At 47.2% G+C, this 12,085-nt stretch overlaps 1 protein-coding gene across 2 annotated transcripts; it reads left to right on the forward strand.

Moving 5' to 3' along the window:
* The first annotated feature begins 4,132 nt into the window (after window positions 1-4,132).
* Window positions 4,133-5,460, forward strand: LOC148773531 (EKC/KEOPS complex subunit LAGE3-like). Of its 2 annotated transcripts, none has more exons than XM_088833866.1 (3): window positions 4,133-4,488; window positions 4,842-4,967; window positions 5,174-5,460. In XM_088833866.1, exons 1-3 carry the CDS (start codon window positions 4,148-4,150, stop codon window positions 5,301-5,303), a joined length of 597 nt encoding a protein of 198 aa, XP_088689992.1. In that variant the 5' UTR covers window positions 4,133-4,147; the 3' UTR covers window positions 5,304-5,460. The 2 variants fall into 2 exon arrangements, with proteins under 2 accessions (XP_088689992.1, XP_088689991.1); XM_088833865.1 differs by having other exon boundaries at window positions 4,148-4,539; window positions 4,845-4,967.
* Window positions 5,461-12,085: the final 6,625 nt, after the last annotated feature.

A 12,085-nucleotide genomic window follows, 5' to 3' on the forward strand; every position in this document is an offset into this window, starting at 1 on the left:
ACTAACAATGAGAACACAGTAAGGGAAATATAGGAAACAATTCCATTCACCGTTGCAAAGAAAAAAATAAAATACTTAGGGATATATCTGCCTAAGGAAACAAAAGACCTACAGAAAACTGTAAAACACTGATGAAAGAAATCAAAGATGACACAAATAGATGGAGAAATATAACATTGGTTCCTGGGTCAGAAGAATCAAAATAGTGAAAATGAGTATACTACCCAAAGCAATATATAGATTCAGTGCAATCACTATCAAGCTACCAAGGGTATTTTTCAGAGAACTAGAACAAGTAACTTCAGAATTTGTATGGAAATACAAGAAACCTCGAATAGCCAAAGCCAACTTGAGAAAGAATGGAAGTGGAGGAATCAACCTGCCTGACTTCAGACTATACTACAAAGCTTCAGTCATCAAGACCGTATGGTCCTGGCACAAAGACAGAAGTATAGACCAATGGAACAAAATTGACACCCCAGAGATAAATCCACACACCTATGGACACCTTATCTTTGACATAGGAGGCAAGAATACATGTTGCAGCAAACACAATCTCTTTACCAAATGGTGCTGGGAAAACTGGTCACTACTTTGAAAAGAAGGAAACTAGAACAGTTTTAAACACTATACACAAAAGGAAACCCAAAATGGATTAAAGATCTAACTGTAAGACTAGAAACTATAAAAGTCCTAGAGGAAAGCATAGGCAAAACAATCTCTGAGATAAAACACAGCAGGATCCTCCATGACCCACACCACAGAGCAATGGAAATGAAAGCAAACATAAAAAATGGGACCTAATTAAACTGAAAAGATTTTGCACAAAGATGGAAAGTATAGGCAAGGTGAAAAACAGGTTTCAGAATGGGAAAAAATAATAGCATACGTGCAACCAACAAAGAATTAATATCAAAAATATAGAAGCAGCACATGCAGCTCAATTCCAGAAAAATAAATGAGCCACTCAAAAAATGGGCCAAAGTACTAAATAGACATTTCTCCACAGAAGATATACAGGTGGCTAGCAAACACATGAAAAGATGCTAAAGATCACTAATTTTCAGAGAAATGCAAATCAAAACCGCAATGAGGTACCACCTCACGTGGGTCAGAATGGCTGCTATCAAAAAGTCTTCAGACAATTAATGCTGGAGAGGGTGTGGAGAGAAGGGAAACTCTCCTACACTGTTGGAGGTAAAGCAAACTAGTACACCCACTATGGGGAACAGTGTGGAGATTCCTTGAAAAACTGGAAATAGAACTGCCATACAACGCAGCAATCCCACTGCTGGGCGTACACATCAAGGAAACGAGACTTGAAAGAGACATGTATACCCCAATTTTCATCGTAGCACTGTTTACAATAGCTAGGACATGCAAGCAACCTAGGTGCCCATCGTTAGACGAATGGATAAAGAAGCTGTGGTAGATATACACAATGGAATATTGCTCAGCTATTAAAAAGAATGAATTTGAATCAGTTCTAATAATGTGTATGAAAATGGAGCCAATACAGAGTGAAGTAACTCTATACTTCACTCTCTATAAACACGAATACAGTATATTATCACATATATATTGATTTAGAAAGATGGTAATGATGATCCTATACGCAAGATAGGAAAAGAACCACAGAGATGAAGAACAGACTTTTGGACTCTGTGGGAGAAGGTGAGTGTGGCATTATTTCAGAGAATAGCATGAAAACATATATATTACCATATGTGAAATACACTGCCAGTCCAAGTTCAATGCATGAGACAGAGCACTCGGAGCTGGTGCACTGGGATGACCCTGAGGGATAGGATGGGTAGGGAGTTGGCAATGGGATTCAGGATGTGGGACACATGTACACCCATGGCTGATTCATGTCAATGTATGGCAAAACTTACTTCAAGATTGTAAAGTAATTAGCCTCCAATTAAAATAAATTTTAAAAGTATAAAATCCAAAAAATTTGCAAAAATAGATGAAATTAATATTTTCTTGAAAGGCACAAATTCCCAACACTACCTCAAGAGGAATGTGAAAACCCTAAATATCCCTAAATCTATCAAATATATGGAACAGAAAACTCCAGGCCCATGTGATTTAACTAGTGAATGCTATGAAACGCATGAAGGAGAAATATCACCAAGCCCATACAAATTTTTGCATACAGTAGAGGAGAGGAAACACTTCTCAAATCATTTTATGGGGCTAGCCTGAAAAAATACTAAACCCGGATGAAGACATTGGAAGAAAAGAAAACCATAGACCAATATTCTTCATTAAGCACAAAAATGAAATGTTAGCAAGTTTAATCCAGCAATATATAAAGCATTCTGACCAAAAGAGATCTATTCCAAGAATGAAAGTTTGGTTATGCATAAAGAAATCTTCAACCAGCGTTATTCATCATATGAGGAAAACACAGGAGAAACACCATATGATCATTCTGATAGATGCCACAAAAGCATTTGACAATATTCAAGGACCACTATGATAAAAACTCTTCAAAAACTAGGACTACAAGCAGACTTTCTTAATGTGGTCAAGGTCACCTACAAAATTACAACTAATGTTGATAATGGAGAAAAATCTAATCCCTCCACTGGAGGTGGGGAAGGCTGCTGGCCTTGGGTTTGGAGGGCCGCTGAGAGTCCTATCCAGCCAGGGGGTGAGGATCAAGAGGCCTCATGGAAGTACCTGCCTCCTCCTCGGGCAGTGGCCCAGATCCCGTCACGTCCTATGGCACCAGTTATTCCTGGGAAACGCACACCACCTCCCAGGCAGTGGTGCTCCAGCCCCTTCATCACCCCCAGCTGCACTGTGTCTGTTAAGTTGACCCCTTCCAGACACAGAAACAGACCAACACCAGCAGGCCAGCAGACACTAGGTCACCACCCAGTTGAAGGGAGCCTGCACGTCCAGCCCTCCAGAGAGCTGCCAGACTTTGTTCCTGGAGAGGGAAAGCCCACGAGAGTTGTGCGAGCAGAGGCCATGTGACTAATGGTGTCCTGGTGGGCACTACCATTCCGACAGCCCATGTGTGCAGCTGCTCCCACTGATCCTTTTGGCAGGCCTGCGGTAAATCCCCAGCCTGAAGTCCCTGCGTCTGTGTGCCTGGAGCCCCAAGATGCCCAGGCCCATGCCATCGCCAGTGAGTCCAAATGCAGTCCTCGCTTCCCTCCCCAGTCGCCCAGGTACAGCCCTCTCTACGTCTGTAATTTCGATACGCCAGGACAGGGTCCTGTCCACCACCATGCAAATGCGCCTACGCATGAACACAAGCACACAGAGATGCCAAAGTGCATGCCTCTGACACATGCTCTTTCACACAGACACACACACATGCCCATGTGAAAGACCCTGTGCACAAGAACACGTACACTCTCATGTGCATGCACGTGACCACATTCTCACTCAGACATGTACATGCACCTGTGCATATGCACTCTCTCTCTCTCTTTGGCGCACGCATGTGCGTGCACAAACACACACACACACACACACACTCGGACAGGCAGATGCCCATGTGCATGAAACTGATTAGACACACACAAGAACACACATGTGAGCTACGTGTGGGACACCACGGGTACAGACCAGGCATGAACCAGTTGTGCCTGACTTCTTTCTGGAAGTTGATGACAAGGACATGCGCTCAGCAGGATGGTCACCTGTGACCTTGACCAGGTTGGCAGCGGCACAGACATGGAGGTGCACAGGGACTGGGGCTCACTTGGGGTTTACAGGCTTGGACCAGAAACAGTCCCGTGCGCTGAAGAGGGGGGCAGGGTCTGTATGACCACACGCAATGAGGAGCTGGCGCCCACACACCCAGGGGCCACACCGCTAAACCATTTAGCAGGTTTCCAGGCCTGAGGCAGGACTGACTTACAGTGTCCAGAGCAGGTGCAAAAGGCACTTGTGGGCGACACGGCACACTACTGCATGAAGTTTCAGCAGGGTCACCCATTGCCCGAGAACCTGCGATCATCACGAGAACCAATGATTGGTGGGAAACAATCGTGAGGCGGTACCAGGGTATCTGTGCGCATGCACTCTGCCTATGCTGAACAGCAGGACTGCTCTGCAGGGCTGTGGTCTGTAGGGACGGTTGAGTCTTTCCCGCCACTGAGGGAGGGGGAGGGGATTCAAGATGGAGTCTGAGGCACACAGTGGAGGAGCCACCAGGGCAGCCAATGAAGAAGAAGGTGACGTGGCCTTGGCAGCGGGCACAGCACCTGGCAGCCACAGCATGCCGGGTGGTGTTGGTGGCCACGCTGGCCCTGGCGTCCCACCTGGCCCTGGTGATGCCGTCCGTCGTGTCGTTCGTTCTGGTCCCGCTGACCTGGCTGATCCCAGAGTCCTCAGCAATGCAGGAGAGTCAGGTGGTGCAGTCAGTGCCATTCCACAGATCCCGGGGGCACCCCACACTCCAGGGCCTGGTGGAGATGCTGCACCTGGAGTCACCGTTCAGAGTAATCGAGCTCTCCAGTTGTATCCTATTCCAGGAACCCTGCTGGGCCAGGTGGCCACAGGGGTCAGAGTGTCGGCAAGGGGTGGTTTCCAGGGTTGCCGGTGGTGAGGACTAAACTGTAGGAGAAGGGTACTCTAGGGAGTTGTAGAGTATGGGTCAGGGCTTGTATGGCCGCCAGGGGAAGATAGGAAAAGCAACCTGAAGAGAGACAGAGGGCCGGGCGCTGATATCTAGGCTGTCCTCAGGGTATAGTCTGGGAGGTCTGGACATTCTAGGCAGTGTCCTTGTGGGAGAATGCATGTCTCAGTGAGCAGGGAGTCTGACATAGGCAAAATGAGAAATGCGGATGGTTCCTTAACCATATCTCCACCAGCAGCCCCAACGTGCTTTTCTCATCACACGCGGAGGCCGACATCGCCCGCCACATCCTGAATCAACGTACTCGACTGAGAGGGTCAATTCAGAAGGAGCTCGAAGTAAATGGCCGCATGCTGGTTCTGTAAGTTCTAAAGCGGGCTGGGCCGGGGCGGGGGTGATGGGTGGTGGCCAGGGCCAGTCTGGGCCCAGGAGGAGCCACAGTGGAGGGTTAAACCTCAAGGAAAAGTGTGGTGGTTTGGACTTGTCGGTGTGCGGAAACAGAGGGAGGACACGCTCCTCTTCCTCCCTCTTGGCGGGAACTTGAATTTCATTTTTGCTCCCTTTTAGCCGATTGACTGCTGAAGACTCAGGCCTGCTCCAGAGGTCTGCAACTTTCTGTCAGGAGCAGCTTTCCCTGATGATGCGGTCCTTGCAGCACTTTGGGGCCCCTGTTTCTCAGCACGGAAGAGGGGTGTAAACCTAGCCTATGTGCCCTAGCCTCAAGTGTCCTTCCACAGGGCATTGCTTTCTGCAGTAGTTTGATTGGGCTTCATCGTATGCTTATGGTGCTGTTTGGAGGCTCAGTGTCTCCATAGTTTGTTTGGTGATTGTTAACTGCAGAAAATAAAACTGAGCTCCTGTGCTGTCTCTGACTTTATTTTTAGCTTCTGCACTTCCTCATACTGCATTTGTCTTTCAGTTGAAGAGGAGGTTCTGAGATTCAGATATTCAAGGAGTACAACGTAATTGAAGACAATGGAAGAAGTGGGAGAATAAGAAAGCTGTATACTATCATTCAGTCGTAACTTTGGAATATGTTCTCATTTTATACTTATATTAAATATTAAGATCAATCACCAGAGGCCTTCCCTGGTGGCTCAGATGGTAAAGAATCTGCCTGAAGTGTGGTAGACCCAGGTTCAATCTCTGCGTTGGGAATATCCTCTGGAGAAGGTAATGGCAATCCACTCTAGTATTTTTGCCTGGAGAAATCCTGGACAGTGGAGCTTGCAGGCTACAATTCATGGGGGTTCTAGAAGTCAGACTTCACAGAGCAAGTGCACTTTTCACTTTTCTTATAAAACATGAATGTTCTCAGTCTGTAATTCATGTCCGAGTATTTGTGCCCTCATGGACTGTAGCACACCAGACTCCTCTGTCCTCCACTATCTCCAAGAATTTGCTCAAATTCATGTCCATTGAGTGGGTGATGCTAGCCGTCTCATCCTCTGTCTCCCCCTTCTCCCGTTTCCTTCGATTGTCCCCAGCATCAGGGTCTCTTCCAATTAGTTGGCCCTTCACATCAGGTAGCCAAAGTATAGGAGCTTCAGGATCAGCATCAGTCCTTCCAATGAATGTTCATGGTAGATTTCCTTTAGCATGGACTGTTCTGTTTTCCTTGCAGTCCAAGTCCTCTCAAGAGTTTCCTTGTATCCTGAAAGCTTGTTAAACTCCCTAACTAATTGTAATAGCTCTTTTATACCCCCCTTTGGTCTTCCTACATAGACAATCATTTGTTCTGTAAATAAATACACCTTTCTTTCTTTCTTTCATACCAGTTCATGCATTTTAACTGATTTCTGTGAAAACAAAAGCTCCAACACTTTGGCCACCTGATGCGAAGAACTGACTCAGTGACAAACATCCAGATGATGAGAAAGATTGAAGGCAGGAGGAAAAGGGGACGACAGGGGATGAGTTGGTTGGATGGCATCCCCGACTCGATGGATATGAATTTGACCATGTTATAGGGGATGGTGAAGGTCAGGGAAGCCTGGGGCACTGCAATCCATGGTTTGTGAAGAGTCACACATGACTGAATGAACAACAACAGGCAGAGGGAAGATGCTGGACGGTTGTGTGTTTCGGCCCTTTACCATCCGCTACCTTTGTCTAGTGAGCCCTTTCTGTGGCACACGTTGGAAAAATCAAAGCTGCAATTGTGGAACCCACATGCTAGATGGGTCCAGGTGGTGCCACGTAGTTACTGACTGTCATGCGTGGTGTGGGAGGAAAAGTGAGATGGGAGTCTGGGTGACCCTCCTAGGAAGCACAGAGACTAAGAGAAGAGTGCCTGCGTATGGTGAGAGACATATTGTGGCCCTGGGGTTTCACTGCTGATGACAGCCAACCAAGAGCATCTTTTTTTGCCATCCAGCACTTTGTGGTGGTGGCTTTTTTGGGGGGCCTACAGCCGAATGTGGTCCACTGGAGAAGGGAATGGCAAACCACTTCAGTATACTTGCCTTGAGAACCCCATGAACAGTAACAAAGGGCAAAATGATAGGATACTGAATGAGGAATTCCCCAGGTCGGTAGGTGCCCAGTATGCTACTGGAGCACAGTGGAGAAATAACTATAGAAGGAATAAAGGGATGGAGCAAAAGCAAAACCAATACCCAGTTGTGGATGTGACCAGTGATAGACGCAAGTTCCGGTGCTGTAAGAGCAATATTGCATAGGAACCTGGAATGTTAGGTCCATGAATCAAGGCAAATTGGAAGTGGTCAAACAGGAGATGGCAAGAGTGAACGTCGACATTCTAGGAATCAGTGAATTAAAATGGACTGGAATGGGTGAATTTAACTCGGATGACCATTATATCTACTACTGTGGGCAGGAATCCCTTAGAAGAAATGGAGTAGCCATCATGGTCAACAAAAGAGTTCGAAATGCAGTACTTGGATGCAATCTTAAAAATGACAGGATGATTTCTGTTCATTTCCAAGGCAAACCATTCAATATTACAGTAATCCAGGCCTATGCCCCAACCAGTAATGCTGAAGAAGCTGAAGTTGAACGGTTCTATGAAGACCTACAAGACCTTTTAGAACTAACACCCAAAAAAGATGTCCTTTTCATTATAGGGGACTGGAATGCAAAAGTAGGAAGTCAAGAAACACCTGGAGTAACTGGCAAATTTGGCCTTGGAGCACGGAATGAAACAGGGCAAAGGTTAATAGAGTTTTGCCAAGAGAATGCACTGGTCATAGCAAACACCCTCTTCCAACAACACAAGAGAAGACTCTACACATGGACATCACCAGATGGTCAACACCGAAATCAGATTGATTATATTCTTTGCAACCAAAGATGGAGAAGCTGTATACATTTAGCGAAAACAAGACCAGGAGCTGACTGTGGCTCAGATCACGAACCTTATTGCGAAATTCAGACTTAAATTGAAGAAAGTAGGGAAAACCACTAGACCATTCAGATATGACCTCAATCAAATCCCTTATGATTATACAGTGGAAGTGAGAAATAGATTTAAGGGACTAGATCTGATAGATAGAGTGCCTGATGAACTCTGGACGGAGGTTCGTGACATTGTACAGGAGACAGGGACCAAGACCATCCCCATGGAAAAGAAATGCAAAAGAGCAAAATGGCTGTCTGAGGAGGCCTTAAAAATAGCTGTGAAAAGAAGAGAGGCGAAAAGCAATGGAGAAAAGGAAAGATATAAGCATCTGAATGCAGAGTTCCAAAGAATAGCAAGGAGAGATAAGAAAGCCTTCCTCAGTGATCAATGCAAAGAAATAGAGGAAAACAACAGAATAGGAAAAACAAGAGACCTCTTCAAGAAAATTAGAGATTCCAAGGGAACATTTCATGCAAAGATGGGCTCGATAAAGGACAGAAATGGTATGGACCTAACAGAAGCAGAAGATCTTAAGAAGAGGTGGCAGGAATACACAGAAGAACTGTACAAAAAAGATCTTCACGACCAAGATAGTCATGATAACGTGATCACTGACCTAGAGCCAGACATCTTGGAATGTGAAGTCAAGTGGGCCTTAGAAAGCATCACTACGAACAAAGCTAGTAGAGGTGATGGAATTCCATTTGAGCTATTTCAAGTCTTGAAAGATGATGCTGTGAAAGTGTTGCACTCAATATGCCAGCAGATTTGGAAAACTCAGCAGTGGCCACAGGACTGGAAGAGGTCAGTCTTCATTCCAATCCCAAAGAAAGGCAATGCCAAAGAATGCTCAAACGACCACACAATTGCACTCATCTCACACGCTAGTAAAGTCATGCTCAAAATTCTCCAAGCCAGGCTTCAGCAGTATGTAAACCGTGAACTACCAGATATTCAAGCAGGTTTTAGAAAAGGCAGAGGCACCAGAGATCAAATTGCCAACATCTGCTGGATCATGGAGAAAGCAAGAGAGTTCCAGAAAAACATCTATTTCTGCTTCATTGACTATGCCAAAGCCTTTGACTGTGTGGATCACAATAAACTGTGGAACATTCTGAAAGAGATGGGAATCCCAGACCACCTGACCTGCCTCTTGAGAAACCTGTATGCAGGTCAGGAAGCAACAGTTAGAACTGGACATGGAACAACAGACTGGTTCCAAATAGGAAAAGGAGTACGTCAAGGTTGTATATTGTCACCTTGCTTATTTAACTTATATGCAGAGTACATCATGAGGAACGCTGGGCTGGAAGAAGCACAAGCTGGAATCAAGATTGGCGGGAGAAATATCAATAACCTCAGATATGCAGATGACACTACCCTTATGGCAGAAAGTGAAGAGGAACTCAAAAGCCTCTTGATGAAAGTGAAAGAGGAGAGTGAAAAGGTTGGTTTGAAGCTCAACGTTCAGAAAACAAAGATCATGGCATCTGGTCCAATCACTTCATGGGAAATAGATGGAAAAACAGTGGAAACAGTGTCAGACGTTGTTTTTTTGGGCTCCAAAATCACTGCAGATGGTGATTGCAGCCATGAAATTAAAAGACGCTTGCTCCTTGGAAGGAAAGTTATGACCAACCTTGATAGTATATTAAAAAGCAGAGACATTACTTTGCCAACCAAGGTCCGTCTAGTCAAGGCAATGGTTTTTCCCGTGGTCATGTATGGATGTGAGAGTTGGACTGTGAAGAAGGCTGATCGCCAAAGAATCGATGCTTTTGAACTGTGGTGTTGGAGAAGACTCTTGAGAGTCCCTTATACTGCAAGGAGATCCAAAGAGTCCATTCTAAAGGAGATCAATCCTGGGTGTTCATTGGAAGGACTGATGCTAAAGCTGAAACTGCAATACTTTCGCCACCTCATGCGACGAGTTGACTCACTGGAAAAGACTCTGATGCTGGGAAAGGTTGGGGGCGGGAGGAGAAGGGGACGACCATGAATGAGATGGCTGGATGGCATCACCGACTCTGTGGACATGAGTTTGGGTGTACTCCGGGAGTTGGTGATGGACAGGGAGGCCTGGCGTGCTGTGATTCATGGGGTCGCGGAGAGTCGGACACGACTGAATGACTGAACTGAACTGAACTGAACTGACAGTCGATTGTTCTGGGTGTGTGTAGCACAGAGGTCATCAATGGCAGGGCTCCTTCTGTTTGTGGAGATGCCATTGTTAAATCTCCACCAGCGACACCGGAAGCCCGAGGGTGGGAGCCTCTTGAATGACACCTGCACACCTGCACAGCCGCTGGGGGAGGGAAGGGCTGGGGACAGATGGGAAGCAGTCCCTCAGGTTGAGGAGTGACCTGGAAATAGGTGAGAGGAACCTAGAGGGCCCCTGTCATCTCTTGCCATTGAGATGTGGTGGGAGTGTTAGCCCAGGAGCAGGAGGGTCCACACCACTTGCCAGGACAACAGGGGAAGCCTGGCCCGGGCCAGCCACCAGGGAGCACAAGGAGGGAAGGGGACCCCTGAGCGGAATTGCGGAGAAAGTAGTGACCATAGGTTACCACAGCTGGTGTCACCTCTACAGCTCCTCAGATTTCAGGAACTTCCTTAGGGCACATGGCTTTGTCTTGCTTTAATGCTGTTATGTCAGGAAATCTTACTTTCCTGTTTCCATCTGTCCCTCAGCTGGGGACTTCTGCGGCCGTGGATGTCACACTTGTCAGTATAGCTAAGGTGGATCATCAGGAAGGAGAGATGTGATATCTCTGGTTTGGTCAGTCACTGTCTCCCTACCGAAAAGGCTCATGTGAGCATAGATGGGGAAGCCAGTAACACTGGCCTGTGGACTGAGTGTCCGTGTCCCTGTTCCACCCTCAGTTCCCATTTTGAAGCCCTATGCCCTTGGACTGGAGTTTGGAGATGGGCCTTTGCGATGTATTAGTGTCTAGACGTGGTCCTTTTTAGTGGGCTCAGAGAGGATGCCCATCAATCCTGACCCCACAGCCTGGGGAAGATCTCTGCTTGGAGGTCCTACTTTTCCCCTGCTGTGTGTTTTACTTTGAGTTTTATTTTGGAGAGGTGTTGGAGGATGTGGGGGAGGGACATTAACTCTTGTCGCCTTGAGGAGATGTTTAGGAGCCTCGGTCAAAGCCTTGGGAGTAGAAATCCATGATCCTTTCTTGGCAGTGTCTCTGTAGACACTTGGTGGTGTCCATTCTACGCCATCTGGGCCAGTAGAGGAGGGGCCAGTTTGGGCAGGTGCATTGAGGGCTCCTGAAGGGAGCATAGTTTCATGAGGGAGCTGAGTCCCTCTGGCCTCACGGGGTCTCTCTAGTGGCACATGCACAGCCGGGCAAGCTGGGTGGTAACCAATCTAGTGTGTGGAGGCACACTGAGCAGAGTTCATATGTGCACTGGGCATCTTTTCACAGAAGGAGAGGTACTTCATGAGGTTCTCAGTTTCTCTTCAGCCCCTGTTGTCCTTAGGATGGATGCGTGGTGGCCATGCAGTCCTTTGACAGTGACATGGGCTTTCTGGGCAGTGGAGAGGGTATTTCAAGAAGGCCACATGATATTGGAGCCCACAGATCCGTTGTAGGCTGAGAGCAGGCCTCAGAGCAGGGCACTGTGGCTGAGGCTGCCCCTCAGGCACTGGGGCCATCAACTGTCCCAGTGCAAGGTGTGGACGCTTTGGCCTTGTGCAAAGCCCCGCCAGGCCCACTGCTGGAGTTCTATACTTACCGAAGAGCCTGCAGGTTCACAGGGGTTGTATGGCAGTGTTTGGCGGAGGAGCACAGGAAGATGAGCCCTGGACGCTTCACAGGCTGTGTGGGGCATGACATTGGGACACAGAAGGGGAGTCAGACACCAAAGGTGACCAGAAGTAGCAGCCCATGAACTGCCACCAGGTGCCCTGCAGAACATAGGGGTGGCCTGATGGGCTGTGATGCACAGTTCCCCCAAGGTGATCTGGGGGTAGGTGGGCCAAAGCCGGACCTGGGGGCCGGAACTGGGATGTCCACATGAACTGACCCTTAACCAAATATGCTAGCACCCTCTCAGTGTCTTCTGTGAACAACCTGGATGAGAGAGTGGTCGTCAGGTAACTGACC

The sequence above is a fragment of the Moschus berezovskii genome, chromosome X (assembly GCF_049115385.1).
Source record: "Moschus berezovskii isolate FMDL1 chromosome X, NW_MosBer_1.0, whole genome shotgun sequence".
Classification (NCBI taxonomy): domain Eukaryota; kingdom Metazoa; phylum Chordata; class Mammalia; order Artiodactyla; family Moschidae; genus Moschus; species Moschus berezovskii.

Bases quoted from the DNA above. Each gene is read 5' to 3' on its own strand.
- LOC148773531 (XM_088833865.1), top strand. From the start codon at position 4,148: ATGGAGTCTGAGGCACACAGTGGAGGAGCCACCAGGGCAGCCAATGAA. The intron at 4,540-4,844 runs GTCGGCAAGGGG...CTCCACCAGCAG, and splicing joins GTGGCCACAGGGGTCAGAGT to CCCCAACGTGCTTTTCTCAT. The intron at 4,968-5,173 runs GTAAGTTCTAAA...GCTCCCTTTTAG, and splicing joins AATGGCCGCATGCTGGTTCT to CCGATTGACTGCTGAAGACT.